The 25,245-nt window shown below is 45.1% G+C and overlaps 2 protein-coding genes across 5 annotated transcripts; one reads left to right on the forward strand and one right to left on the reverse strand.

Moving 5' to 3' along the window:
• Window positions 1-1,798: 1,798 nt before the first annotated feature.
• On the reverse strand, window positions 1,799-13,397 carry LOC132406497 (guanine nucleotide-binding protein G(I)/G(S)/G(O) subunit gamma-7-like). 2 transcript variants are annotated; one of them, XM_059992253.1, is made up of 4 exons: window positions 13,140-13,397; window positions 7,042-12,119; window positions 5,241-5,377; window positions 1,799-2,866 (listed from the first exon to the last, which is right to left on the reverse strand). In XM_059992253.1, exons 2-4 carry the CDS (start codon window positions 7,103-7,105, stop codon window positions 2,741-2,743), a joined length of 327 nt encoding a protein of 108 aa, XP_059848236.1. In that variant the 5' UTR covers window positions 7,106-12,119; window positions 13,140-13,397; the 3' UTR covers window positions 1,799-2,740. The 2 variants fall into 2 exon arrangements, with proteins under 2 accessions (XP_059848236.1, XP_059848235.1); XM_059992252.1 differs by having other exon boundaries at window positions 7,042-13,397.
• Window positions 13,398-13,463: 66 nt separating this feature from the next.
• dhps (deoxyhypusine synthase) lies at window positions 13,464-25,216 on the forward strand. Of its 3 annotated transcripts, XM_059992245.1 has the most exons (10): window positions 13,464-13,702; window positions 14,173-14,442; window positions 16,783-16,947; window positions 17,747-17,868; window positions 18,517-18,613; window positions 22,062-22,148; window positions 23,379-23,484; window positions 23,768-23,871; window positions 23,965-24,090; window positions 24,256-25,216. In XM_059992245.1, the coding sequence occupies exons 2-10, from the start codon at window positions 14,233-14,235 to the stop codon at window positions 24,349-24,351; spliced, it is 1,113 nt and encodes a 370-aa protein (XP_059848228.1). In that variant the 5' UTR covers window positions 13,464-13,702; window positions 14,173-14,232; the 3' UTR covers window positions 24,352-25,216. The 3 variants fall into 3 exon arrangements, with proteins under 3 accessions (XP_059848228.1, XP_059848227.1, XP_059848229.1); XM_059992244.1 differs by lacking the exon at window positions 13,464-13,702 and having other exon boundaries at window positions 13,711-14,442; XM_059992246.1 differs by lacking the exons at window positions 13,464-13,702; window positions 14,173-14,442; window positions 16,783-16,947; window positions 17,747-17,868 and adding an exon at window positions 18,141-18,263.
• Window positions 25,217-25,245: the final 29 nt, after the last annotated feature.

Consider the following 25,245-nt stretch of genomic DNA (forward strand, 5'->3'; position numbering starts at 1 on the left):
GTTATGTGACCATCCAACATCTTGTTGTTTGAGGTGTTTAGGTTTGGGCAAGTCAGTTGCCAAGTTTCCCAGGCAGCACAGACTACTGAGTAATGGGACTTTGCGTCGGTTGGAATCTGTGCACAGGTTTCACCATTGTTCCTCATTTCCCTGAGGCCACAAAGGACACTGGATAAATGTACCTATGCGTGGATTCCTTTAGCACTCCTTTTTGGGACAAGGTTGGTCAACTGAGATTAGAGCTCAAGGCAGGCATTTTAGTATCATTTAGGTAACAGAACCCCAACAGTCGTTCACCCTATGTGGCCACAATTCCTCCAACTGACATCCCTGATAGCTGTGATTTTAGGGTATAAAAGCTGTCCGTTCATCTAGGCACTGGCCTAAGACAGGTCTGTGTGGCAATTGATCAGCCTTGCTTGAATTGGGTGGAGACTAAATCTCTCTGAGTATAAAATATGGCTCTGAACAATATTCGAGTGGAGCAGGTGATGGAGGGGAAGATGCGGAGATGGTACCCAAATAGCAAAAAGAAACTTAACGTAAGAGAATGCTGCAAGTTTAATACTTGAAAGGTTCTTTATTTTAATAGTTGTCCAACTGCATTCAAGACTTCTTCACTTTTGTCTGAGGAGGAGGAAAGGAACATTAGTGTCCTGTACTTTGTCCTCTTCAATGCCCTGGTATATCTTAGACCTAAGAGGTATTGCAGATGCTGGCAATCTATAGCAATACACGCAATGTTTATTCCCATGCCCGACCTGCTGAGATCCTCCAGCACATAGTGTGTATTGCTCCAGTATATCTGTTCACTATATGTGTGCAGTTTTTGTGCCTGTATATGTTGCTGTGGTGGAATTCTACTTCCACCATGGAGGCAGAGACACAGAGCTGCAAGATCAGGTGTAATATAGAGATCTGGTCCTATTAGAAGTGCTCTTCCTTTACTGCATCCCTAGCCCTTAACTGGTGACACAACGTTGGGAGGGACCGTGGTGTTATTGAGCACATGAGGCTACAATGAGATGCTGACTAGTTAAGAGATCAAACTATGACAGCGAAGTGACCTCATTCGAGCTCACTGACTGCTAGCCTGAATCTTTTCCAGAGTTACAGAGAGTAACTGTATAAATGAGGTTATCCTGCTCCGCACTGCAGTGAAAACACAAATGGACACAGTATTGAAAATACTGAAAAGCAAAAATCTGCAGATGACAGCAATCTAAAACATAATCAGAAAATTCTAGAAGCACTCAGCTATCAGTCAGTATTTGTGGAGAGAGGAAGAGTTAATATTACATGTAACATTAGCTCTGTCTTTCTACAGATGCTGCCTAACCTGCAGCATTTTCTGAAATCACTGATGAATCCCCAGGCTGTTTACTCTGTGTCCTGTGTCTCATCACTGGATAACCCACACCCCATGAAGAGGTGCACACAGGACCCAGAGCTGACATGTTCTGACCACAAGTGTTTTTTTTTTTGGCCTTCTGCTCTCACAGATGCCTGAGAGTCAGAGGGGCAGCTCCAAACACTATTACACTGAAGATATGTTGTGTTGCTAGTGGGACGGCAGTAAGGTTGTGACATCCACTGCAAGGGGCAGCATTGGGAGTGTGTCACACTGTTGTACGGGATTCAATAAAACTATCTGATCACATCATTCTTCTTGTGAGCTTGCTATAAAGAAAATTGAATTTACTACTGTATTTCCATCACTACAAGAGCGAATTGACCTTGGAACTATTCAATGCCCATCTTTAATTTGCTCTGTGGTATTAGTTTTCACCAGTAGACAGCCCAGCTCCAGGTTAGACATGTCATAATCCTGAAGCTTCTTGCTGGTGTCAATACACCAGTGTCTACACCCTCACTCCCCACCTAGCTTACATTCTTCCCCCTTTCCCTTTCCATTACAACCATTCTCTGACACTGAATGCTTCCTGTTCACCCTTCTTGGAGAAGGAACATAACATTCTGGATAATTAACTGAATCTTAGTGTCTGATTATCTTCGTGTTATCCCTTCACTCCCTCCTTACTCTGACACTGTGATACCTTTTGGATTCGGTCTGCTGTTGTTGAACTGGGGAGGTCCTGCTGCTGTTGTGGAACGTGAGGAAACTGGGGCAGATGCTAATCAAATAACTCATCACCTGTCACACCATATTGCTGGAGCACTTTCAGTCATGACAAACAGAAGGCTGAAGCTGAATGTGAAATGTGACAAAAGCCTTTAATTTCCAACAATTATACTTCAAAATTGATGATCCCCATAAACTACTGCATCAGCCTCAGCCCCACCTTTTCCCACCTTCTGCCAAGCCTCCAGGGTCCCTGCTAACTAGTTCTGCCGTCAAGGCTGAAGTCAGAATGCAGCTGTATGCAGGGCAGTGTCTGAGGTGAACAGTCAAATTCTGGACAAGCAGGAAGACACAAAGGCCCTGTGTCATTCCCACTCTTCAACTCAACTCTCTGGGCAAGCTATAAAACAAATGACATTTGAAGCATTTGTGCTTGGGTAATTTCCTATGTTTCTAGAGTTATGTTTCTGCTGTCACTCTCCTCAGTCTTATGACAAGCTCCTTTCCCTTTGCAACCTCCCACTCTTGAAAGGATGGTGAATACGTCATCCAAAATGATAGCTGAGGAATGAGAGGCTGATCATATTAGGATAATGCAGGAATGGATTGTGGTTCTAGGGTGTGGTAGGTGCTGGGTGTCAACATGTGTCAGTAACGTTACAATATGGTGCAAGGCTTCTTGTCTTTGAAAGGGTTCTCCGAGGTTGGAATTCCTATCAGCAGTGGGTCTTTTGTCGTGTGTTCCTCGCAGTAGTTCATCAGGTCTGTTGCAGCTTTTGAAACCTAGAAGAGAAATTGGGTCAGAGAAAGAGAGAGATGGGGTGATGCTAGCAGGAGGGGTGGTTGACATACACCTAACTCAAACATCTCTTCCCCAATCCAGAGTTATTGACCATAAAAATGAGATTGAAGTTATGAGTCCTGATGAAGAGTCTTGGCTTGAAACATCAACTCAGAACTCTTTTCCATAGATGCTGCCTGGCTTGCAGAGTCCCTCCAGCATTTTGTGTGTTGATTTAAAGTCATGGTGCTTGAGACCTTTCACAGCTGATCTTGCAGGGAGCAGCCCTGGAGCTGGTTCCCCTGGTAGTTAAATTAAATTGTCCAGCTTACCAGCAACTCATCTCCGGTACAAGACAGTATGACTAATTATGAGCATTTTCCCTCCCTCTTCTACCCCCCCCCCCCACCCTCAACAGTAAAATCATCCCTGGGGCCTGGCAGAACATAAAGCCAACAAATCCCATTAGAAGTTCAGGAAGAATGTGGAACTGTTACACAAGGGCTGTCACTGAGGAGAATAGTACTATCGTGTTTCTGGGGACGCAGTAACAGGTTTAATATCACTGGCATATGTCATGAAATTTGTTTTGCAGCAGCAGTACATTGCAATACATAATAAAAAAAAGATACTGAATTGCAATCAAAATATATTTTAAAATTAAATAGTGCAAAAAGAGCAAACAAATAAAAGGAGATAATGTATGTGGGTTCATTGTCCATTCAGAAATCTGATGGCAGAGGGGAAGAAACTTCCTAAAATAATGAGTGTCTCTCTTCAGGCTCCTGTGCCACCTCACAATGGTAGGAATGAGAAGAGGGCATGTCCTGGGTGATGGGCATCCTTAATGATGGATGCTGCCTTTCTGAGGCGTTGTCTGGATAAAAAAATTGGGTGACAGGAGTAGAAAAGAATATGCTGATAGGAAGAGAGGTGGTGGTTAAAAGATGGAGCCAATCCTGCTTGTGATCAATATCCACACCAGTTTTTTATTGATGTATGAAATTGATCAGAATTTACTTCATGTAGCTTGAATGGAACAAAATAAGATGAAGCAAACTTTAAAAAGTACTGAATTACGGAGAGATCCAAATTTTTTGAGATACTGCAGGGAATGGGCCTTTGAACTGTGCCACCCAGCAATGTCTGATTTAACCCTAGCCTAATCATGGGACAATTTACAACGACCAATTACCCTACCAACCAGTCAGTCTTTGGACTTTGGGAGGAAACCCATGTGTCATGGGGAGAACAGACAAACTCCTTGTAGGCAACGGTGGGAATTGAACCCCGGTTGCCTGTACATGCTGTAAAGTGTTGTGATAATCACTATGCTAGTTTGCTGAAAGGAGATGATTTTAGGATTAAGTTTAAGAATGTAACCCGCTGTCTGATTTTCAAAAAGTTCTTAAAATCCTGTAACATGTCTTCTCTGCTTGGACAGATTTGTCATTGATTTTATTTTTGTTTTTCCTACAGAATTACTAACAATCCTTCGCCCATTTTACACCATTTGCCACTGAGTTTGAATCTACTGGAAGTCAGTGAGCCAGTCAAGGGCTGCATCACCACCATACAATCAGGGTGTTGTTGTCTTCTTAAGCCCATCACCCATACTGAGGGCATAGGCTGCGGGCAGCATCTTGCCAGATTTCTGTGTCCTGTGCCACTCTTCCAAGTGGCCTATTTTATCCTTCCTCTCCCAGGGAATAGATCTTTGGAGCTTTTGTTGGTGTTTCTGCCGCTCTGGGTTCTAATGGGGATGGAGTTGCTAGCCCCATGCCCAATCCTCCTCCTTTTGCATCTGGGTTTGGGAACCATCTGTGGTGGAGTTGGTCAGGGTGTCCTCTGCTCAATGTGTCCAGAACTACTAGATCAGTTTCGTCCACCCCTTCCCTTCCTCTAGGTCAGTCATTCACTGACTCCCCCTCCCCTTCACCCAGTCCCATCACTGAATGTCCACCTCCTCCTTGGTCTATCCTTCACTATTCAACTCTACAATACTGTCACCACAACTTAATGTGGTACTCATGTTGCTTTATTAAGATGCCCTCAGCTAATGGTACATTCCCCTTTCTTAAACCTTAGTGTTTGGATTGAATAGTTTTAATTGCTACGTTAACCCATGGTACAAATTTAAGTAATTTGTGTATCTGTGCTCCAAATCTTTCTGTTCCTCTACCATGTCTAGTCATTCAGTAATCTGCCTATTTTTGCATCAAAATGTACTACCTAGTATTTATGTGTTGAACTTCACTTGCCAATTATTTGCCTTTCTGCAATTGCTGTTATTTTGCTTTCAGTCTGCCGTCCAACGTCTACTACCCTGATATATTCTCCAGATAATCTTTTGACCAATTGGGACTGCTAAGGTACCTTAATCCTGTCAATGCCAGCCTCCATCCGCAGCTGTTCCACTGCCTTTCTAGTGTGAGCAATGTAATTTGCTGTGACCGCCTTTGTGGACATTCTTGAGCCTGTGTGAAGTACAGTTAGCAAGCCCAGCAACAGTCCTGCGGGAGGCAAAACAGGGCAGAACTCAGGAGCAAGTACAAGAAAACACAAGTGTACATCTACAGAATACGATCAACATCTCAGCATTTGCTGAAGTAACAAGCTGTTGTGAAACATGGCCCTTCGTGGTAAATAATGGGTTTTAATCTCCCTCTAGACACTAGGTGAGATGGATTAAACCAGAAAGGCCCAAAATGGAGAAAGGTTGGCTACGTTCCAGGATATGACTTATGTCTGAATGATGGTATCAGTTTTCAGGGGCTCAGTGAAAGACTGATTAATAAATAGAGAGCAATTAATCTGATCTCCCCCACATCACAGTGTCTGTCTGGGTCAGTGCTCCCAATTCTCCATCCGTGTCTTCCCCAATAAGTCAGACCTGCTGGGTCTGGTTTAGCAGTATATTCATTTTTGTCTTCATGGTGTGGGGTTCAGTGATGGACTTCCTGCTCCCTTGATGTTGTGTCCAATTCCAAGGATTTTCTAAAAGTGCTGGCACTTCACTGCCCTCACCCCAAACTCCTGGGGGTTTGCTGATTCATTTGTGGCTATGCTATCACCATCTTAATTGACTAGGCAAATAATTTGTCTCCAAAAGCAGCTGTGGGCCAGAACTATTGAACATACAGCTGCATTGATTCTGGTCTGAGAATTGTATCAACAAGCAAGAGATTCTGCAGATGCTGAAATGTTGGAGGAACTCAACAAGTCAGGCAGCTTCTATGAAGGGAAATAAACAGTTGGTGTTTTGGGCTGAGATCCTGGGGTCCTAGCCCAAACTGTCGACTGTTTGAGTCCAGATCAAGGATCTGAGCCTAAAACATTAACTGTTTATTCCTCTTCATAGATGCAACCTGACTTGCTCAATTCCTCCAGTACTTTGTTTAAAATTACACTCAATGACCACGTTATTAGGTACAGGAGAGGAACCTGGTGAGCTTTACTGCTGCTGTACCCATCACTTCAATATTCGATGTGTTCTGCATTTGGCAATGCAGCTCTGCAAACCACGATTGTATTAGTTCCATTTAATATCAGAATATATACAATATATAACCTGAAATTCTTACTCTCCACAGACATCTTCGAAACAGAAGAAACTCCCCATAGAACGAATGACAGGAAAAATGTAAGAACCCAAAGCCCCCGACCCCTCCCATGCACAAGCAGCATCAACTTTCCCGCCTCCATTTATTCTAGCATAAAGCAACAGCATTCCCATCCTCCACCATGCAAGCGACAACAAAGCCCCCCCCCCCCCGCATGGTTATTTGAGTTACTGTCACCTTCCTGACAGCTTGAACGAGTCTAGCTTCTCTAATCTTTTCTGACCTCTCATGGACGAGGCACTTCGACCACAGAACTGCCACTCAGTCGTGTCTGAGATACTCAAACCACCCCATCTGTCACCAACAATCATTCCACAGTTAAAGTCACATTTCTTCTCCATTCTCCTGTTTGATCTGAACAATAACTGATCTCTTGACCATGCTTTTGTGGATTGAGTTGCTGCCACATGATAGGCTGATTGGATATTTGCCTTAATGAGCAGTTGTATCTAACAAAGTGGCTACAGAGTATATACTTCTCTCTCCCCTCCTTCATTTGAGAATATTGAAATTAGCTCAAAATTTTCATTCCTAGTCCTATTAGCATGTCTTACCTTCAGGCTCCGATCGTTCTTTCTGTCTCAGCAGTCCCACAACAGGGGGTACCTTAGAGAACATTCAGCACAGATGTTTTTGATGGATGTCATCACAGAATGCCGCCAGAGTCTCAGAGCAGCTGCAGTTAGTGTGATGTACCGTCCATTAGCAACAACATTTCCCAGAGATTCATCACCTCTAACACTGCAAGCCGACTGAAGATACTCCACCGTAGAGTAATCAAAAATAAGGGGGTTAGGGTGGGTTACTAAGCTTGGTTATGAATAGCCCAAGATTGTGAAAAGAGAGGTTTAGGGAAAGTGGTGGTGGAAATACCAGTGGCAGAGAGTTGAAATCTGGGAAAGGATCAAAATTGGGACAGTGTAAGTAAACGCTAAGTTATCTGGAGGTAGCATCAGTCTTGGCAGACGAGCTTTAGGCAGCGATGAGTTGGATTTGTTAATGATCAGAGTTTTACTGTAGTTTATCAACTTATTCAAATAGCATTGATTATATTAATAAGATGTTGAAAACAGTTTGTTAATTGACCACGATTAGACAGAACTACATACCTGAGGCAAGGAGCAGTTTCCAGTCTCTGCTTCCCCTCTTCGGAGCTCCGTGTAGATAATGAAGGTAAATCACTTCAAATGGGAACCTGATTTTCCTTTGAAGGGAGAATCAGAGAGACGGCAGCCCCTCCTCCTGCTTGGAGTGGAGTCCTCTGACTGACTGATGTACCTCTGCTGCTAGTGGGCAAGGCTCACACTAAGCCACCATCCCACCTCCCTGCCTGATTTATTTGCTACCTGGTGCTTCAGAATGGCAGCTCACTCGCTGAAAGCTGCCTTCACACCGAGGGGTCGTACAGTTAAATGTCAGACTTCAAAACAACCCATCCCTCCTTCTGCTGCTCTTTACTTATTTATAAAGTCTTTGTTTTCAAAATGAGTCCCCTTTGGAATTCTTTTAATCCTTGAGGAGCCCCAGCTCAGTTCTCCTGTTCTAATGCTTCAAGGGGTGTCTGTGACAATAAATGAAGTTGGGAGGTGGTTGATAAAGATACTAACATTCCCTTTGGATTTGTGTTGATTTAAAGCTTCCTTGTTCAAGTTCTTCACCTTGCACTTCACAAGAAGCTAAAACCATCTGAACAGTGGGTCCTGCAAAGCTCCCACCCAGCCAAAGCACAGGCCACTGTGAAGCCCAGATCCAAACTTCCCAGCCAGAGTTGCTCTGAGGTGCACGCTGTGCTTTCAGGGGAGGAGAATTAAAACCCAGAAATCCGTGGAAATCTGGAATAAAATCTTGAAACAGCAGAAATATTCAGACGGTCAGACAGCGTCCGCAAAAGGAGAATTGAGTTAATCTAATAGGTCAACAGTGTAGAAGGCTGCAGAACAATAGTAACCCATTGGGTGTGAAAACTGGTTAAAACATAGAAATCCCACAGCACAAAACAGGCCCTTCAGCCCACAATGCTGTGCTGAACATGTACTTACTTTAGAAATTACCTAGGGTTACCCATAGCCCTCTAAAGCTCTAATATACCTCTGCAGGAGCCTTTTGAAAGATCCTATTGTATCCGCCTCCATCACTGCTGCCAGCAGCCCATTCCATGCACTCGCCACTCTACATTTAAAAAAATAATTACCCCTGACATCTTCTCTGTACCTACTTCCAAGAACCTTGAAACTGTGCCGCCTTGTGTTAACCATTTCAGCCCTGGGAAAAAGCCTCTGATTATCCATACGTTCAATGCCTCTCATCATCTTATACACCTCTCATCCTCTGTCGCTCCATCTATTCTCATAAGACATGCTCCCCAATCTGGGCAACATCCTTGTAAATCTCCTCTGAACCCTTTCTATAGTTTCCACATCCAATCTGTAGTGAGGTGACCAGAATTGAGCACAATACTCCAAGTGGGATCTGACCAGGGTCCTATACAGCTGTAACATTGGCTCAAACAATCCCATGATTGATGAAGGCCAATGTCCTGTATGCGTTCTTAACCACAGAGTCAACCTGCACAGCAGCTTTGAGTGTCCTATGGACATGGACCCAAGATCCCTCTGTCTATATGCTCAAGCTTTTCAGTCCACTGTAAGCCATCCCTGCCATTGCCAAAGTCCTTTTACATAGTGACTACTGAAGTAAAGTATTCATTAAGTACCTCTGCTATCTCTTTTGGTTCCATACACATTTTTCCATGTCACACTTGACTGGTCCTATTCTCTCACTTCTTATCCTCATGCTCTTCACATACTTCTAGAATGTCTTGGGATTGTCCTTAATCCTGCTCACCAAGGCCTTCTCATGGCCCCTTCTGGTTCTCCTCATTCCATTCTTAAGCTCCTTTCTGCTAGTCTTATTATTTTCTAGATCTCTATCGTAACCTAGTTTATTGAACCTTTTGTAAGCTTTTCTTCTTGACTAGATTTTCAACAGCCTTTGTACACCATGGTTCCTGTACCCCACCATCCTTTTCCCTGTCTCATTGGACGTACCCACGCAGAACACCACACAGATAACCCCTGAACATTTGCCACGTTTCCCTGAGAAAGTCTCTTCCCAATTTATGCTTCCAAGTTCCTGCCTGATAGCTTCATATTTCCCCTTACTCTAATTAAATCTCCAATATTTCCCCTTACTCCAATGGTTTAGTGGGACAATTGGTATCAATAGACTACAAGAAAATATTACGAATAAGTCAGTTAGTTATAAGTTTGAAGTACATTGCACCCACCATCAAATATGATTATGGCTGATCTACAATGCCTTTAACTCCTTATGTGCCAAATGCCCATAACTGTCAGTTCCTTGATCTTTAAAATCCAAAGGGGTTGTTAGTTATCTTTCACCTATCTCCCAGCTTAAGTGTATTTAAGTGTATCTATTGGACCCGCCTCTATTACTTTTGGGCAGTATAGAAAGCGGGAGAGGGCAGAGAATTCCAGGGATTTACTACCTCCTGAGAAGAAATTTCTGTACACAGTTCTAAAATACTGGGTCCTTACCTTGGAACTATTTCTCCCTGTCCATGAATCTCCCACTGGTGGGAAGCATCTCTACATCTATCCTATCAAGCTCCCTTAGAATCTTGAGTAAGGCCACCTCTTATTCTAAACACCAAGTAATCCCTGCAGAGTTTGTCATTGAAACATTGGTTAAAATTGACGCCTGTGCCCAGCTGGAAGTCAGAGAAGAGTTTATTTGTCATAAAGCACGAGATCCCTTTTCAGCAATGAAGAATCCTTATACATCTGAGTGCAATGGTATTCCTGAGTCACCACCCGGGACTTGCATGACTGACAGAAATGAAACTTGAGCAGAAGCAAATGTCACTCCATTCTTTAAGAAAGGAGGAAGGCAAAAGTAAAAATTATGGGCTATTTGGCCTAACCTCATTGGCTGGGGAAAGTGTTGGGAGTTTATTATTAAGGATGAGGTTCTGGGGTACTTAGAGACTAATGATAAATAAGTCAAAGCATGGTTATTGTAAAAGGAAATCTTGCCTGACAAATATTTTAGAGTTCTTCGTGGGAGTAACTAGTAGGGTGTACACAGGAGAGCTAGTGGGTGTCATTTACTTGGATTTTCAGAAGGTCTTTGATAAGGTGCCATACATGAGGCTACTTAAGATAAAATCCTATGGTGTTATAGGAAAGATACTAGCATACATAGAGGAATATCTGACAGACAGGAGGCACCAAGTGAGAATAAAGGGGCTCTTTTCTGGTTGGTTGCTAATGACTGGTGGTGTTCCTCAGGGGTCAGTGGTGGGAATGCTACTTTTCACATTGTTTGTGGTAAAGCTTGTGGATGATACAAAGACAAGTGGAGGGGTAGGTGCTGCTGAGGAAGCAATGTGATTGCAGCAGGGCTTAGACAACTTGGAAGAATGTGGGAAAAAAAGCAGCAGATGGAATACAGTGTTGGGAAATGTATGATGATGCATTTTGGCACAACCCCACTATTTAAATTCTGCTTTTGCACTAATTTAATTTGTTTAATATACACTACACGGCAATTCAGTTTTTTTTCTCTATTATTATGTGTTGTATTTGTTGCTGCAAAGACAACAAATTTCATGACATGTACCGGTGATATTAAACCTGATTCTGATTTGGATCCCTTTTTCGAACAAGAGTTAAATTGGCTATTTTCCAATCTTCTGGTACACACCTGGAATTTAGTGAGTTTTGAAAATTGTCAACTAATCTAATTGGTTCACTATCTCTGCAGCCATTTCCTTTAACACCCTTGGGCACAGGCAGTCAGGTTCCAGCAATTAGTCTGCTTTTAGACTTGCAAGTTTCTCAAATATTATGTTCCATTTTATCGAGATCTTTACAATTTCATTTATTTGAAATGGGTCCATCTATTTTCTAAGGAATATTTACAGTTTGTCACTAAGAAGACTGACGCATAAAAAACACTAATTTAATATAATCTGCCAAGTAGGCCATAAGACATAGGAGCAGAATTAGTCCATTCAGTCCATCGAGTCATTCAACCATGGCTGATTAATTATTCCTCAACCCCATTCTCCTGCCTTCACCCGTAACCTTTGCATCCTGTTGTTAATATACCAGGCTCATTTTCTTGACGCCTTATACTAAGTTTAGCTGCCTTTTTCATATTTACAGTATAGTCCATAACTTCCTGTTTACAGTATATTCTATAAACAATTTGTTGTGATATTACACAAATGTTTTCTATCAAAATAGATGTTCTCCCTTCTTGTGAGCTTTTGCTTTAGCTGCTGAGTTCTAAAAGTTTCCCAGTCATCAGCTCATCATCTTTGACCTCCTTTGATCCCTAACCACAGATTACTTCTCAAGGAATTACTCTTTCTAATTGAAATACATTGCTTTGGTCCTGCTTATTGAATATCTGCAACTATTCAACTGTTCCATTGTTCAAAGTAAATTTATACAGTTCAAATTAAAAGTACCTGTATGTCACCATATACAAACCTGAAAATTAATGTTCTTTTGTGCATACACAGTAAATCCAAGAAAGGAAATGGAATCAATGAAAGACTGTACTCACCAGGACAGACAAGCAATTAATATGCAAAGAAAACAACCTGTGCAAATACAAAAGAGAAAAAAGGATATTATAATAGAATCAATGAAAGACTGCCAAACTAGGGTGTTCAATCGGAGTGCAGAAGGCAACAAACTGCAAATACAAATAGAAGTAGTAATAATAAATTAACAATAAATGTCAAGAACATGAGATAAAGAGTCCTTGAAAATGAGACCATGGTTGTGGGAACAGTTCAGTGATGAGGTGAGAAAAGTTATCCCCTGTGGTTCAAAACCTTGATGGTTGAGGGGTAATAACGGTTCTTGAACCTGATAGTGTTGATCTTGAGGCTCCTGGGCCCCTTCCAGATTGCAGCAATGAGAAGGGAGCTTAGTCTGGGTGGTGGGCGTCCATAATGGATGCTGCTTTCTTGCCATAACACTCCATGTACAGTAGATATGGTCAATAATCTGCTCTTTGGTTTTGCCGACACTGGGTGAAAGGTGGTTGTTGTGGCTTTACCCGTGATGGACTGGGCCGTGTCCAATACTTTTTGCAGGGATTTCCATTCAAAGGCATTGGTGTTTCTGAACCAAGCTGTGATGCAAACAGACAATATACTCTGCACCATACATCTATACAAGTTCTTCAGAGTTTTAGATGTCATGCCACATCTTTGCAAACTTCTAAGGAAGTAGAGGCACTGCTGTGCTTTCTTCATAATGACATTTACGTGCTGGACACAGGACAGATGCTTTGAAATTATAACACCAAGGAACTTCAAGTTGCTGACCCTCCCCACCTCTGATCTGATGAGAGCTGGCTCATGGAGCTCCAGTTTCCTCTTCTTGAAGCCAATAATCAGCTTCTTGGTTTTACTGACATTGAGTGCGAGGCTGTTGTAACACCACTCAGTCCAATTTTCAATCTCCCTCCTATACACTGATTCTTCACTGCCTTTGATTCAGCCAACAATATTGTCATTAGCAAACTTAAATACGGCATTTTTTGTCTCTTAGCTTATTTTTCTCGGCCACCTTAGACAGATTCGCCTTCATAAAGTTATAATTGCACTTACTTAAATTGAAAGTTTTCAATTTTGTCTGCTCTTCATAATGACCCTTTCCCCTCTACAATTCTACCTCTTGTTTCTCTTTGAAAGTTTACTTTCCAAGTTTTGATCAGGGCAGATCGACCTGAAATACTTGCTTTTGATCCGCTTCCCACAGAAGCTGGTGTGAAAACCCAACTCCCCAGCAAGGTGACCACGACCAAAGACCGTGTACACGTGGTTTTCCAATCACAAACAAGAGAAAATCTACAGTTGGAAATCCAGGTAACACACACAAGAAAGCTGGAGGAACTCAGCAGGCCAGGCAGCACCTCAGCTCGAAACGACGAGTTTTTACTCTTTTCCATAGCTGGTGCCTGGCCTGCTGAGATCCTCCAGCATTTTGTGTGTGTGACATATGGGTTTATTTCCGTGCGTTGCTATTGGCTGCATTCGTTGCCTCATCCAATAGGAGTAAGAGACGGTGTCCCAACATCCAATAGGAGTAACAGGCGGTGCCCCGCCCATTTGTGTTCTGCATCCGGCTGGGGTCGCAGTGCACGGCTGCAGATCGGGCATCTTCTTGCCGGGTGAGTCCGGGGTCTGTGCGGAGATCGCGGTGGGTAGGTCCCGAGACGAGGCGGAAAGTCACGAAACCGAGCGTCTGCCCGTCGGGTAACGGGGCCGCTGTCCCCTGCTGGGATATTGCTCCTACAGGTCGGCTGCGGTGTTCCCCTGTCTGAGAAGGCTGCTCGGACCCGTGTTGCTGCTGCTTCGCGCTGCTCGTTTTGTCCCAGGCTTTTGCCCAGAGGTGGAGGATGCGCCTATGTACGAAGCGTCTAGGCAACCTAGTCAGCCTGCATGAGAGGGCCGATTCCGCGCTGCAATAACTACGGATCACTAGCATTAGAAAGCACCGGGCCTAGTGGGGTTAATATAGGTAGATACAACGGGAGGCGTGGAGCTGATATGCCAAGGGGACCGCTTCTGCAGTTTATAAGTAGTTCTATGACCATGGCACGGCCTCAGGCTGTAATCCTATAACATGGTGTCTTTACAGTTGACTGGCTTCCTCATCCATTCCAAGGCCGTACCCCAAAAGAAGCTCATTGACCAGCCGATGGAAACAGAGGGAATGGCAGAACCGGCTCCATCCTTGGCCCTGGACTCCGTTCTCAAACGGAGTACCGCGATGCCTGAGGGCTCAGTGCAGATCAAGGGCTATGACTTCAACAGAGGTGTTGACCACCACGCGCTGCTGCAGTCCTACCTGACCACCGGTTATCAGGCATCCAATTTTGGCCAGGCTGTGCACCAGATCAATGCAATGGCAAGTACCTTCCTGTCTGGGGTGTTATCAGACACAACTTACCAGTAATACAGTGCAGGACAGTGATTACAAACCATAACATGGGGCTGTTGGGCTAGAAGCTGAGCCAGTACTCCAGAATTGGTTTGGGTGGAGGGCGGGGAGAGATGTGGAGGGGGAAGGGTGAGGGAGGGAAAAATAAAAGAAATGGTTGGAGTCATGAAATGCCCAGGGTTGTCAGGAGTTAGATACGTGGGTTATGACCAAAGGGAAAATGGCTGGAGTTGCTTAGCACTTTAGTGCAAGGGTGTTTATCAAAAATGAAACTTACAAAAATTAGTGAAATATTTACGGAAATAAATCTACCAGAAAATCCAATATTAGTTCTGTACTTGTACTTGGCCAGGGAACTGCTGGCAACTCCATTTCTGTCCCACCGAGAGCAAAGCTGCCCTTTTATTTTAGGCACGAGGACACACCATCATCAATTACCAGCAAAGTTAATTTAAGGCTACCCATGAATTAGAATGTGACACACCCCACAAAGTAGTTACAATCATGTTAGAAAATTCCACCTTAAATACAGTATACAAACAACATGTACGTATTTACACATCCACATTACTAAAGAAAGGGAATAATCCATCGTGAAGGGTAGGAAGGCATCAGCTCAGATTAGGACCCTATGTGTGCACACTGAGCACAACAGAAGCAGAGTGTCCAGGCAATGTTTCTGCGTGCGAGTAGTGTGTTTACCGAGTACTCTCCGTCACATCAGGATACAGGATGCAAGTATTGGGACTGCAGTGCTTAGGCAGAGAAAGGAATGTTGAGTCTGGTGTGAACACATTGGTTCGGTGTACTGTTGGAAACCACACATGCTGGAAACCTGACACCAAATTTAGAAAAGGTAGCAGAAATGGTTCAGTGGTTCCATTTAATATCAGAGAGTGTACACAGTATACAACCTGAAATTCTTGTTCTTCGCAGACATCCATGAAAACAGAAGAGTGCCCCAAAGAATGAGTGACAGTAAAAACGATAGAACCCCAAAACCCCCCTACCCCCCCACGCACAAGCAGCAGCAAAGCACCGATCCTCCCTCTCCCCCACTTATTTCAGCAAAAAAGCATCAGCACCCTCCACACACCAAGTAAGCAATAGCAAAGCCCCCAGTAAAGACAGTAAACAGCTGTAGAAGAAAAACTAATTGTTCATTTGACAATTTGACGTACCAAAGGCTCCCCCTCTCCCTAATAAAGGGACAGAAAGGTGTCACTCAGCAACAGGGGAGACCTTAACAAAATGACTTGCTGATTCACAGTGTTAAAGTTTGCCATGTCACTCCCTCCCCACCGGGTTCTCTGACTCGAGAATCAACAACAAACTCTCCCCCACTAACGAGAGAGTGCGATCTGAGACTAGAACCCCCCCCCCCCCCAACAGCTGATCTGCTGTTTCTGATGTTCAGTTTTCTCCCGTGACGCTTCAGTAGACGGCACAGGCACAGAATTGACTCATACCTGGGGCTGCGAAGCCTCAGAACCCTGACAGCACACTCATCACCTAGGCCCCGTCCGCGGGATATCGGTGAGTCCTGAGAGTGGGTCCCTTCGCTGCAAAGAACCAAAGTTTGGGGGTGGCTGTAGGTCCCGATCTTCGACAGAACCCAATCCACCTTGAAAAGGAAAAAGGTAGAAATTAAACTGTTTCCGCAGGGGAACAAAGAAGTCGCTGTCTAGCACATTCATGGTTCAGTTCAACAGACCATCTGTGGAAGGAGCAGCTAGAAGCTCAACCAGTGTTATAGTTCGGTGGTTTCTCTCTCCGTTAACGCTGCCTACCTTGCTCAGTGTTTCTGGCATGTTCTATTTCTGTCTCGGTGCACTGTGTGCTCCATTCCTGTTATGTATGTTCATTTCTTAGAAAAGACGGTGATGAGGCTGCATTTGAAGTCTTATGTATAGTTTTAGGAAATTCCTGATATAGGAAGGAAATTATTAAACTAGGAAGAGTGCAGAACAGATTTACGAGGGTATTGCCTGGACTTGGGGGTGAGGGGTGCCAGAGGTACAAAGTAACGTTGTGTAGATTAGGACTTTATTCCCTGGAACGTAGGAGACGAAGGGGTGACCTGATGCACGTGTGTAAGATCCTGAGGGATGTAGTCTTTTTCTCAGAGAGGGCATAGGTTGCAGATCAAATGCAAGAAATTTAAGAAGGACATGAGGGGCAGCTTCTTCACAGAAGGGGTGGTGCACATTTGGAATAAGCTGCCTGCTGGTGGACTCGCTCACTGGGCATCACAGTCAGCATGCATGTGTCAGGCTGAAGGGCTTGTCTCTATGGCTTTCCCCTTAGATTGAGAAGAAGTTGGAACCCTTGGATGAATCTGAGAAGAATGCAATAAATCTGAACCCATGCCAGCGGGAGATAACGGGCTGCACCATTTTCCTGGGATACACCTCGAACCTCATCAGTTCTGGGATCCGGGAGACTATCCGATATCTTGTGCAGCACAACATGGTATGGCCTGGGTAGTGTCTTCCCTCCGTTCTAGTGGCCATTTGAAGGATGGCACACACTAAGGGCATCTTATGGTGGCCGGTTAACCCACCGATGCACACATCTGGGTGGTACTGTGCTCTACAGTGCAGACAACCCTGGTTCAATTCTTGCCGCTGCCTGTAAGGAGTTTGTACGTAACTGCGTGGGTTTCCTGTGGTTGTTCCAGTTTCCTCCCACGGTCCAAAGACGTACCAGTTAGCGGGTTAATTGATCACTCTAAATTCTCCCATTATTAAGACTCGGGTTAAATTGGTGGCGCAGCTTGAAGGGCCTATTCTGCGCTGTATCTCAAATCAATCAATCAATCAATCAATCAATCAATAAAATGCTTATGATGTGGGAGAAAGCTGGAGAACAACCAAAGTCCACACTGTCAGCCTGGCAGGCCAGGGCTGAAGCTGGACTGTTGGAGCTGATGCAGCTGTACTAACCTCAACGCCCAGATGTCTGAAGACCCACACTTGCTTAGCGTGCAGAGAGCCGTATGGCTTCAGAATTCCTGATGGACCCTGGCAGTTCTCCAGGGTTCACGCTGCACGGAGGAAGCCCAGTGAGAAAACTGCCCAGCAGAGGTGCCAAAGCATCACTACTGTGTGGTCACTCATGCATGTCAGTGTGACATGTTCCTCTCAGGCCCCGGATGAGGATCTCTGTGCGTCGTGTTTAAGGGAGGAAACGGTTTATTAATGCTACTTCTTAGGGCATTTCACTCTTCCTGTTAACTGGCTTAACTTGCTCCCCCCACCCAACCCTGCAGGTTGACTGTGTGGTGACCACGGCAGGCGGTATTGAGGAGGATCTCATCAAGTGCTTGGCGCCGACCTATCTTGGCGATTTCAGCCTGAAGGGTAAAGAGCTGCGTGTCAGTGGGATTAACAGGTAGGGAGTTAACTATCGTCCTATCATCTGGATCTCCTCAGCCTCACACTGCCCCAACAAGGCACTGTGGATGGGATTAGTGCATCGTGTTAGTCAGTTAAACCAACCAGGTGCCTTTAATAGTGTTTGCCGAGTGTGATCTCAGCCAGGCAGGCAATCGGAGTCGCAGGTTGTGGCTTGCACAGTTCCTGGGCTCTGGAGTCGTGTTCAGATGTCGGGGAAGCTGGGCTTCGAAATATTGTCGCATTGCTTGTTGCTGTTCTCTGTCTCAGCTCCTGCCCAGGCGCTGGAGAAAGCTCAATGCCTGTGGATCTGGACCCAGCAACCATCGGCGCCCATGGGACAGGGAGATGCTTGGGGTGTGCATTGGAAATCTGACGTGTGAACAGGCTAGGGTGAGTAAAATGGCCCTGGTTAGATACAGCACAGTTCCCTCGACACAGTCTCCTCAAACGTATCCAGGGCAGGGACAGCTAGAGTATAGGGTGGATCTCACTTTGCACTGTGTCCACAGTGAATCTCGGCTCCAGTCTCTACATAGTGAACTGTGTTTTCACAGATGTGAAACGATGGAGTCAAGCTCACTGCTAATTTCTCATACAGCCTTTTGATGGTTTTTTTTTCAATTGCCTCACGATTACTTGACAGAATTGGAAATCTTCTCGTTCCTAATGACAACTATTGCAAGTTTGAGGACTGGTTGATGCCCATCCTGGATCAGATGGTCCTGGAGCAGAAGGAGCAGGTAAGGTGACACCCCCAGTCTCTCGAAGGCAATGGAACAAAATGAAGCTGTCGATCTTGTTGTAGATTTTATTTTATTTATTTAAAGATGCAGTTTTAGGCCCTTCCTGCCCTACGAGCTGCCCCACCCAGTACCCATCACAACCCGATTTAACCCTAACTGAACCACAGGACAATTTACAAAAACCAGTTAGCCTACCCAGTATGTCTTTGGACTGTGGGAGGATACCCAAGCGCCCAGAGGAGACCCACGTACACATGGGAAGGAACGTATAAACTTCCTTACAGAGGATGCTACAGTTGAACTCTGAACTCTGATAGTGTTCTGCTAACCGCTACACTGCCGAGGCCCCCTCCCTCATGGCAGACAGTCGTTTGCTCAAATACGAGCAGCCTGCGATTTAGGACTGATTGGCTACCGGGGCTGAATTCTTTCTCCCGTATGACAAATTCAAGGGTTAGTCATCTCGGTAGGTCCTCCTAGAAACTGTTGAAGTAACTGTCATTAGCGGTAAAAAAAATAGTTGGGCCCAGAACACATGACCTCTTACGACTCAAACATTTGTTTTACTTGTGCAAAGCGTGAGTGCTTGACACCCACACTGTTTAAGGTTTAAACAAGAGAACTGGTCGTACAACTTGGTTAATATGACTTTGTGGCTGGGTGGCAGTGTGAAATGTCAGGAAGATGTTATGAGAATGCAGGGTGACTTGGACAGGTTGGGTGAGTGGGCAAATGTATGGCAGATGCAGTTTAATGTGGATAAATGTGCGGTTATCCACTTTGGTGGCAAGAACAGGAAGGCAGATTACTATCTAAATGGAGTCAAGTTAGGAAAAGGGGAAGTACAATGAGATCTAGGTGTTCTTATACATCAGTCAATGAAAGCAAGCATGCAGGTACAGCAGGCAGTGAAGAAAGCTAATGGCATGCTGGCCTTTATAACAAGAGGAATTGAGTATAGGAGTAAAGAGCTTCTGCAGCTGTACAGGGCCCTGGTGAGACCCCACCTGGAGTATTGTGTGCAGTTTTGGTCTCCAAATTTGAGGAAGGACATTCTTGCTATTGAGAGAGTGCAGCGTAGGTTCACGAGGTTAATTCCCGGAATGGCGGGACTGTCATATGTTGAAAGCTTGGAGCAACTGGGCTTATTTGTATACACTGGAATTTAGAAGGATGAGAGGGGATCTGATTGAGACATATAAGATTATTAAGGGATTGGACACACTGGAGGCAGGAAGCATGTTCCTGCTGATGGGTGAGTCCAGAACTGGAGGCCACAGTTTAAGAATAAGGGGTAGGCCATTTAGAACTGAGATGCGGAAAAACTTTTTCACCCAGAGAGTGGTGGATATATGGAATGCTCTGCCCCAGAAGGCAGTGGAGGCCAAGTCTCTGGATGCATTCAAGAGAGAGTTAGATAGAGCTCTTATAGATAGCGGGGTCAAGGGATATGGGGAGAGGGCAGGAACGGGGTACTGTGCAGCCATGATCACAGTGAATGGTGGTGCTGGCTAGAAGGGCCGAATGGCCTACTCCTGTGTCTATTATGTCCACTTTCATTAGACACAGGAAGTCCTTACTGAAGTGGCCTCAGAGTGTGTTCATGGTCTTCTGCTGCTGTAGCCCATCCACATAAAGAGATGCTCTTCTGCACACCACTGTTGTAACGTGTGGTTATTTGAGTTACTGTCGCCTTCCTGTCAGCTTGAACCAGTCTGGCCATTCTCCTGACTTCCCTCGTTAACAAGGCGTTTTCACCCACAGAACTGCCGCTCACTGGATGTTTTGTTTTTTGCACCATTTTCTGCAAACTCTAGAGACTGCTGTGTGCGGAAAAGCCAAAGAGATCTGCAGTTTGTGAGATACTCAAAACTACCCTGTCTGGCACCAACAGTCAAAGACACTCAGATCACATTTCTTCCCCGTTCTGATGTTTAGTCTCAACAACTGAACCTCTTGGCCATGCCTGCGTGCTTGCATCGAGTTGGTGCCCAGTGATGGATATTAGCATTAATGATCTGGTGTACCTAATAAAGTTGCCACTGTGTAAAATGGCAAAGTAATTCATAGGGGTAAATCGTGAGAAATTTTCCTCTGGTGTCAAAAACTAGGTGAAGAATAGTTGGTGGAAATCAAGGTTTTTTTTTCCTCTCTCTGGTGCACAATAGATGCTGGGGGGGCCATTGTTTAAAGCAGACTAGTAGATTTTAATTGGGAGGGTGTAACAAGAGACTTGAGGAAGAAGATGGTTGCATTTGGCTGAGGTATAGAGACCATGATTTGATTTGAGATCCTGAATGACTTCTTGTTTGTAATGTTTCCTAAAATAGCAGACCCCCGTCACCCAGGGATTAAAGCTGTGAATTCTGTACCAGTGCTCTCAGTGTGAGAATGTTCACTGCTGTACAGAGTGACAGTCTGACGGTGGAGCAGTGCCAGGGATGAGCAGCTGCCAAAAAGCAGCCCGCCATCTCTGCCCGGCAGGCTTGTGGAACTCATCCTGTTTTTATGATGAACTCCGACATTGTCTTGTGCAGCTTAATAAGCCAGTAGAGTTTCCTTGCTGTACAGCATTAGATAAAAACTCCTTGATCTGCAGATTTCCTTTGTTCTTGTAATCTTCTGGTCCATCAGGGCAAGGTTGTTGGTGTTGAGCCAGAAGGGAGTGGGACAAATATCAGCCAGTGGGACAAATGCAGAAGCAGCTGCCTTGACAGTTGTGTGATATTGTTGAGGCAACTGCATCCAGTAAGCTCGTGTAATGTAGAAGCAGGTTCTCGGGTTTGGTGAGTGAGACTGACTGAATAGACGTTAATCATTTATTTACAAACAGTAAAAAATTTGACTAAGCATTTAAGATCCCCCAAGTTACACAAACTACGGAACTAAATATTCAACGAACAGACACTTAGCTAATAGTGTGCGTGGAGTGTACCTTCCAAATGGTTCTGTGAGGCATGCCCTGGGAATAAAAGGAAACTGGACCCCAGGTGCTGCGGCACACAGTGGGAAAGGGCGGCTGCTGACCATTCACGGTTGATGATGCAGAAGCGGCATTCAACTGGCAAATGAGCCACAACACCCGTACTACAACGAGCCTACGTCAGTGCTGAGCCTGGATTTAACAGAAACCACACCCACACAGGCAGGGATGTGTGCATGTCGTCCACGTAGAGCGGGACCACTTCACGTTAACTGCCTGGGCCTGCAACTGACAAAGAATGTGCTGTCCAACTCAGAAATCCCAGTGGCTCGGCATCTAATTTACTAAGTGGTGTTTGTCCCTCCACGGTCCTGTGCTGCGTGACACTGAAGGAACCCCTTTGTGCTAAACTTGGGTGATTGTTTAAAGCATGAATCGTCAGCAGCCCCAATCCTGTGCTCAGTTGTCATGTTTTTTTTGTATGTACGATAGACGGTGCTTACACTTGTGTTTATACTGTAGGGAGTGAAATGGACCCCATCAAAGGTGATTGCTCGACTAGGGAAAGAAATCGATAACCCAGAGTCGGTCTACTACTGGGCTTACAAGGTATGGGGTTTGCCCTATGGGTCACTCGTTGAGTCTGACACGGTGTTTTTGCAGCTTTCCGATCCTGCTTGGCGTGTCCGTGTCTCTTCCCAGAGAACATAGTCTTCTCAGCACTGAGAAAACCCTGATTAAAGTTCATGTGGATTATGGCTGCTGAGCACCATCGTTTCGCACCATTTCTCTGTCCTGAGGGATGAGTGAATTCGTTATCCCATCAGTGGTACTGCTCGCGCCTGAACGTGAGCAGCAGTAGGCCACTCAGCCCCTCTAGCTGTCCCATCATTCAATTTAGTCATAGGTGTTCAGTTAACTCTTCTGTGCCTATTTCCCATTGACCTAGCTGTTGTAATTCTGAGATGGAGAATTCCAGAGATGCACCACCCTTGCAAGAAGTTCCTGTGTTTTTCAACTACTAGCATCTTGTAACCATTTCCCTTCGTATAAGCCTCTGGCACTAGTGAAAACTTCTTTACATCTGCCCAGCAGTGCCCCTTCAGCATCTCATTTGGTTCCTGATTCCCTCATTGAGTTGCAACCCTGAAAGATGTCCTGTGGAATCTCTCAAGGAGCTGCTTCATGTCCCTCCTCTTCTCGACAGCTCATACCGTGGAGACGTCGTCCTTAGATATTGCATTAGAAATTACAAATACACAGACAACAGCCAGCTCTCTCTCCGCCTGCTTGTCCAATACCTGGACAAGCCAGCTTATACCATTGAAATATTCAAAAGCAAGCCCTTGCCTTCAGCCTCCACCGATAACCCCTGAACCCTCACCAATGTATACTTTCTTCCTTGATGCAAGTTGAACCACTGTCTCTGACTTCAAGTATAAGATTCAGCCCCATATCCTCACTATCACCAGCATCTTCCCTTCTCGTAACAACATGTGGCTGCGTGTCCAACTCGATTGGAGTGTTTACCTTGCACTCGGCCATGTTGGCACAGATAGCTTTCGCATCTCTCAGTCTCAGCACATCAGTGTGCCCAACCCATGAAGCCCTGTGAACCCTGTGTGTGACTAAAATTAGTTCCCAGTCTGACAACACCCTCTCTTAAAATCCTTCACACCTTCTGATTAAGCTTCTTTCCATTCTTCCTAATAGCTCCATTTTCCTGGTGTGTGTTTAGATGTGTCCGTGTGTCCATCCCCACGTGTACAGCTGTGTCTTGTTTCTGGCTCAGACAACAGTTTGTTTCCATGACCCTCCAACTTTGGTCCTCATTTGCAGAACAATATTCCTGTCTTCAGCCCTGCCCTGACGGACGGATCGATCGGTGACATGATCTACTTCCACTCCTACAAGAACCCCGGGCTGGTGCTTGACATTGTTGAAGGTGTGTGGACCTTGACTGTACATAGTATCGTAGCATATTCCAGTTGATAACTTTAGTGGGCCCAAAACCTGGTCAGCAAATGAGACCTTAGCGAAATGGTTACACACACTTATCAGTGTACACGTGTTGGATATTGTCCACATTTACTGCTGGGAACTACTACGTTTTAGCAGTGCGGGGGAGGTGTCGTTAATGTGGACATATTGGGGGAGATTTAAGATATTGGGGGGAGTGGAATTCAGAGCGCTACGATGACTGCCATTTCTTTTGCTCCTCTCTCCAGACATTCGCAGGATAAACAACATGGCAGTGTATGCCAAACAGACAGGGATGATCATTCTGGGAGGGGGTGTGGTGAAGCATCACATAGCCAATGCCAACCTCATGGTAGGTACTCTGTGTTTGCCCTGTGAGTTATTCTTGAGACCGTGGTCCATTTATCGTCTCTTGATCCTTCTTTTTCTTTCCCGCTATACCCAGAGGAACGGAGCGAACTACTCGGTGTACGTGAACACAGGCCAGGAGTTTGATGGCTCTGATTCTGGAGCCAGGCCAGATGAAGCTGTCTCCTGGGGTAAAATTCGTATGGATGCTAAGCCTGTGAAGGTGGGTTTCTTCCACTTGCCTGCGGTGGTCCAAATTACAGCACTGTTGCCTGGTGTGGGAAGTTCAGATGGTGGGGAGGGGGGAGCTGGTGTTGATGGAAGTGTCTGGGATGTGGTCATTGGAGCGTGGGAAGAGAGGTCACTGCATTTGTTATTTCTCTCTTAGGTCTGTGCCGACGCCACTCTCGTTTTCCCTCTGCTGGTTGCAGAAACATTTGCGACCAAGTCGAGTGCATTTTCGTCTCATCTGAAGATAATTTAATCCACTGCCCGCGCAAGGCGAGCAAATCCTATGAGCTGCTGCTGCCGATGACACCATCCCTTGTGTTCCGGTGCCCTCGGGATCCCATCTGCCACATATTCTCCCTGCCAGTGGGAAGCTGCTGCTGCCACAGGAGCAGGCTGTGATTCCTAATCTCACAGATCAACAGTGTAGAATGGAAGGAGAGCAATGTGGGGCAATTATCTTTCGTCCATGTTCATTACCTGACCAAACTACTGGGAGAAATGGATGTTTGCTTTGTGATTTAGAATATAAGTTGCTGATTCTGATTCCTTCCTGCTTTTCCATGTCATTAGGGAAGCTGAGTAACAGGCTGTGGTGGATGCATGCACACAAAGTGAGGAAATAAGGAGCAGAGAATGGCCAGGAACATATTACTTCATTAAAAACTTTTGAAGGCTTTCATGAGCTAAACCATGGGCCAGTTTCATGAGCAAATGTAAGTAGTGTAGCGCGCACAGAATGCTGGAGGAACTCAGCACGTCCAGCAGCATTCATGGAGAGGAAGATGGTATTGATGTTTGGGGCCAAGGTCCTTCATTGAGACTCTGACCTGCTGACTTCCTCTAGCATTTCGTGTGTATGTTGCTCTGAATTTCCAGCATCTGCAGAATCTCTTGTGTTACAGATGTAAGCAGAGCTTGAAATGCCTGGCTTGTGCCACTTTGTTCCTCAGTGGGTGCTGGTAGATCCCTAAGCCCACATTTTAAACTGGTATTTGCTGCATGGGTGGCGAGTAGAGGGAGGAGACTGGAGAAACTTGCACAATTTTTAAAAAAACAAATTCTTACTTGAGGTTCTGACTGCTGTCTGGAGATGAATAAAATCAATGGCTGAAAACGTAGCGATTGTGTCTGAAGATGATTTTGTTCA

The sequence above is a fragment of the Hypanus sabinus genome, chromosome 16 (genome assembly GCF_030144855.1).
Source record: "Hypanus sabinus isolate sHypSab1 chromosome 16, sHypSab1.hap1, whole genome shotgun sequence".
Taxonomy (NCBI): domain Eukaryota; kingdom Metazoa; phylum Chordata; class Chondrichthyes; order Myliobatiformes; family Dasyatidae; genus Hypanus; species Hypanus sabinus.

Excerpts from the sequence above, each read along its gene's own strand:
- LOC132406497 (XM_059992253.1), bottom strand. The coding sequence starts at position 7,105 with ATGTTCTCTAAGGTACCCCCTGTTGTGGGACTGCTGAGACAGAAAGAA. Across the intron at positions 5,378-7,041 it reads AGAACGATCGGAGCCTGAAG|GACTGTTGCTGGGCTTGCTA; the intron begins GTAAGACATGCT and ends TGCCTCCCGCAG. Across the intron at positions 2,867-5,240 it reads CTGGCATTGACAGGATTAAG|GTTTCAAAAGCTGCAACAGA; the intron begins GTACCTTAGCAG and ends TTTCTCTTCTAG.
- dhps (XM_059992244.1), top strand. The coding sequence starts at position 14,158 with ATGGTGTCTTTACAGTTGACTGGCTTCCTCATCCATTCCAAGGCCGTA. Across the intron at positions 18,614-22,061 it reads TCCTGGAGCAGAAGGAGCAG|GGAGTGAAATGGACCCCATC; the intron begins GTAAGGTGACAC and ends TTTATACTGTAG. Across the intron at positions 24,091-24,255 it reads TGGATGCTAAGCCTGTGAAG|GTCTGTGCCGACGCCACTCT; the intron begins GTGGGTTTCTTC and ends TTTCTCTCTTAG.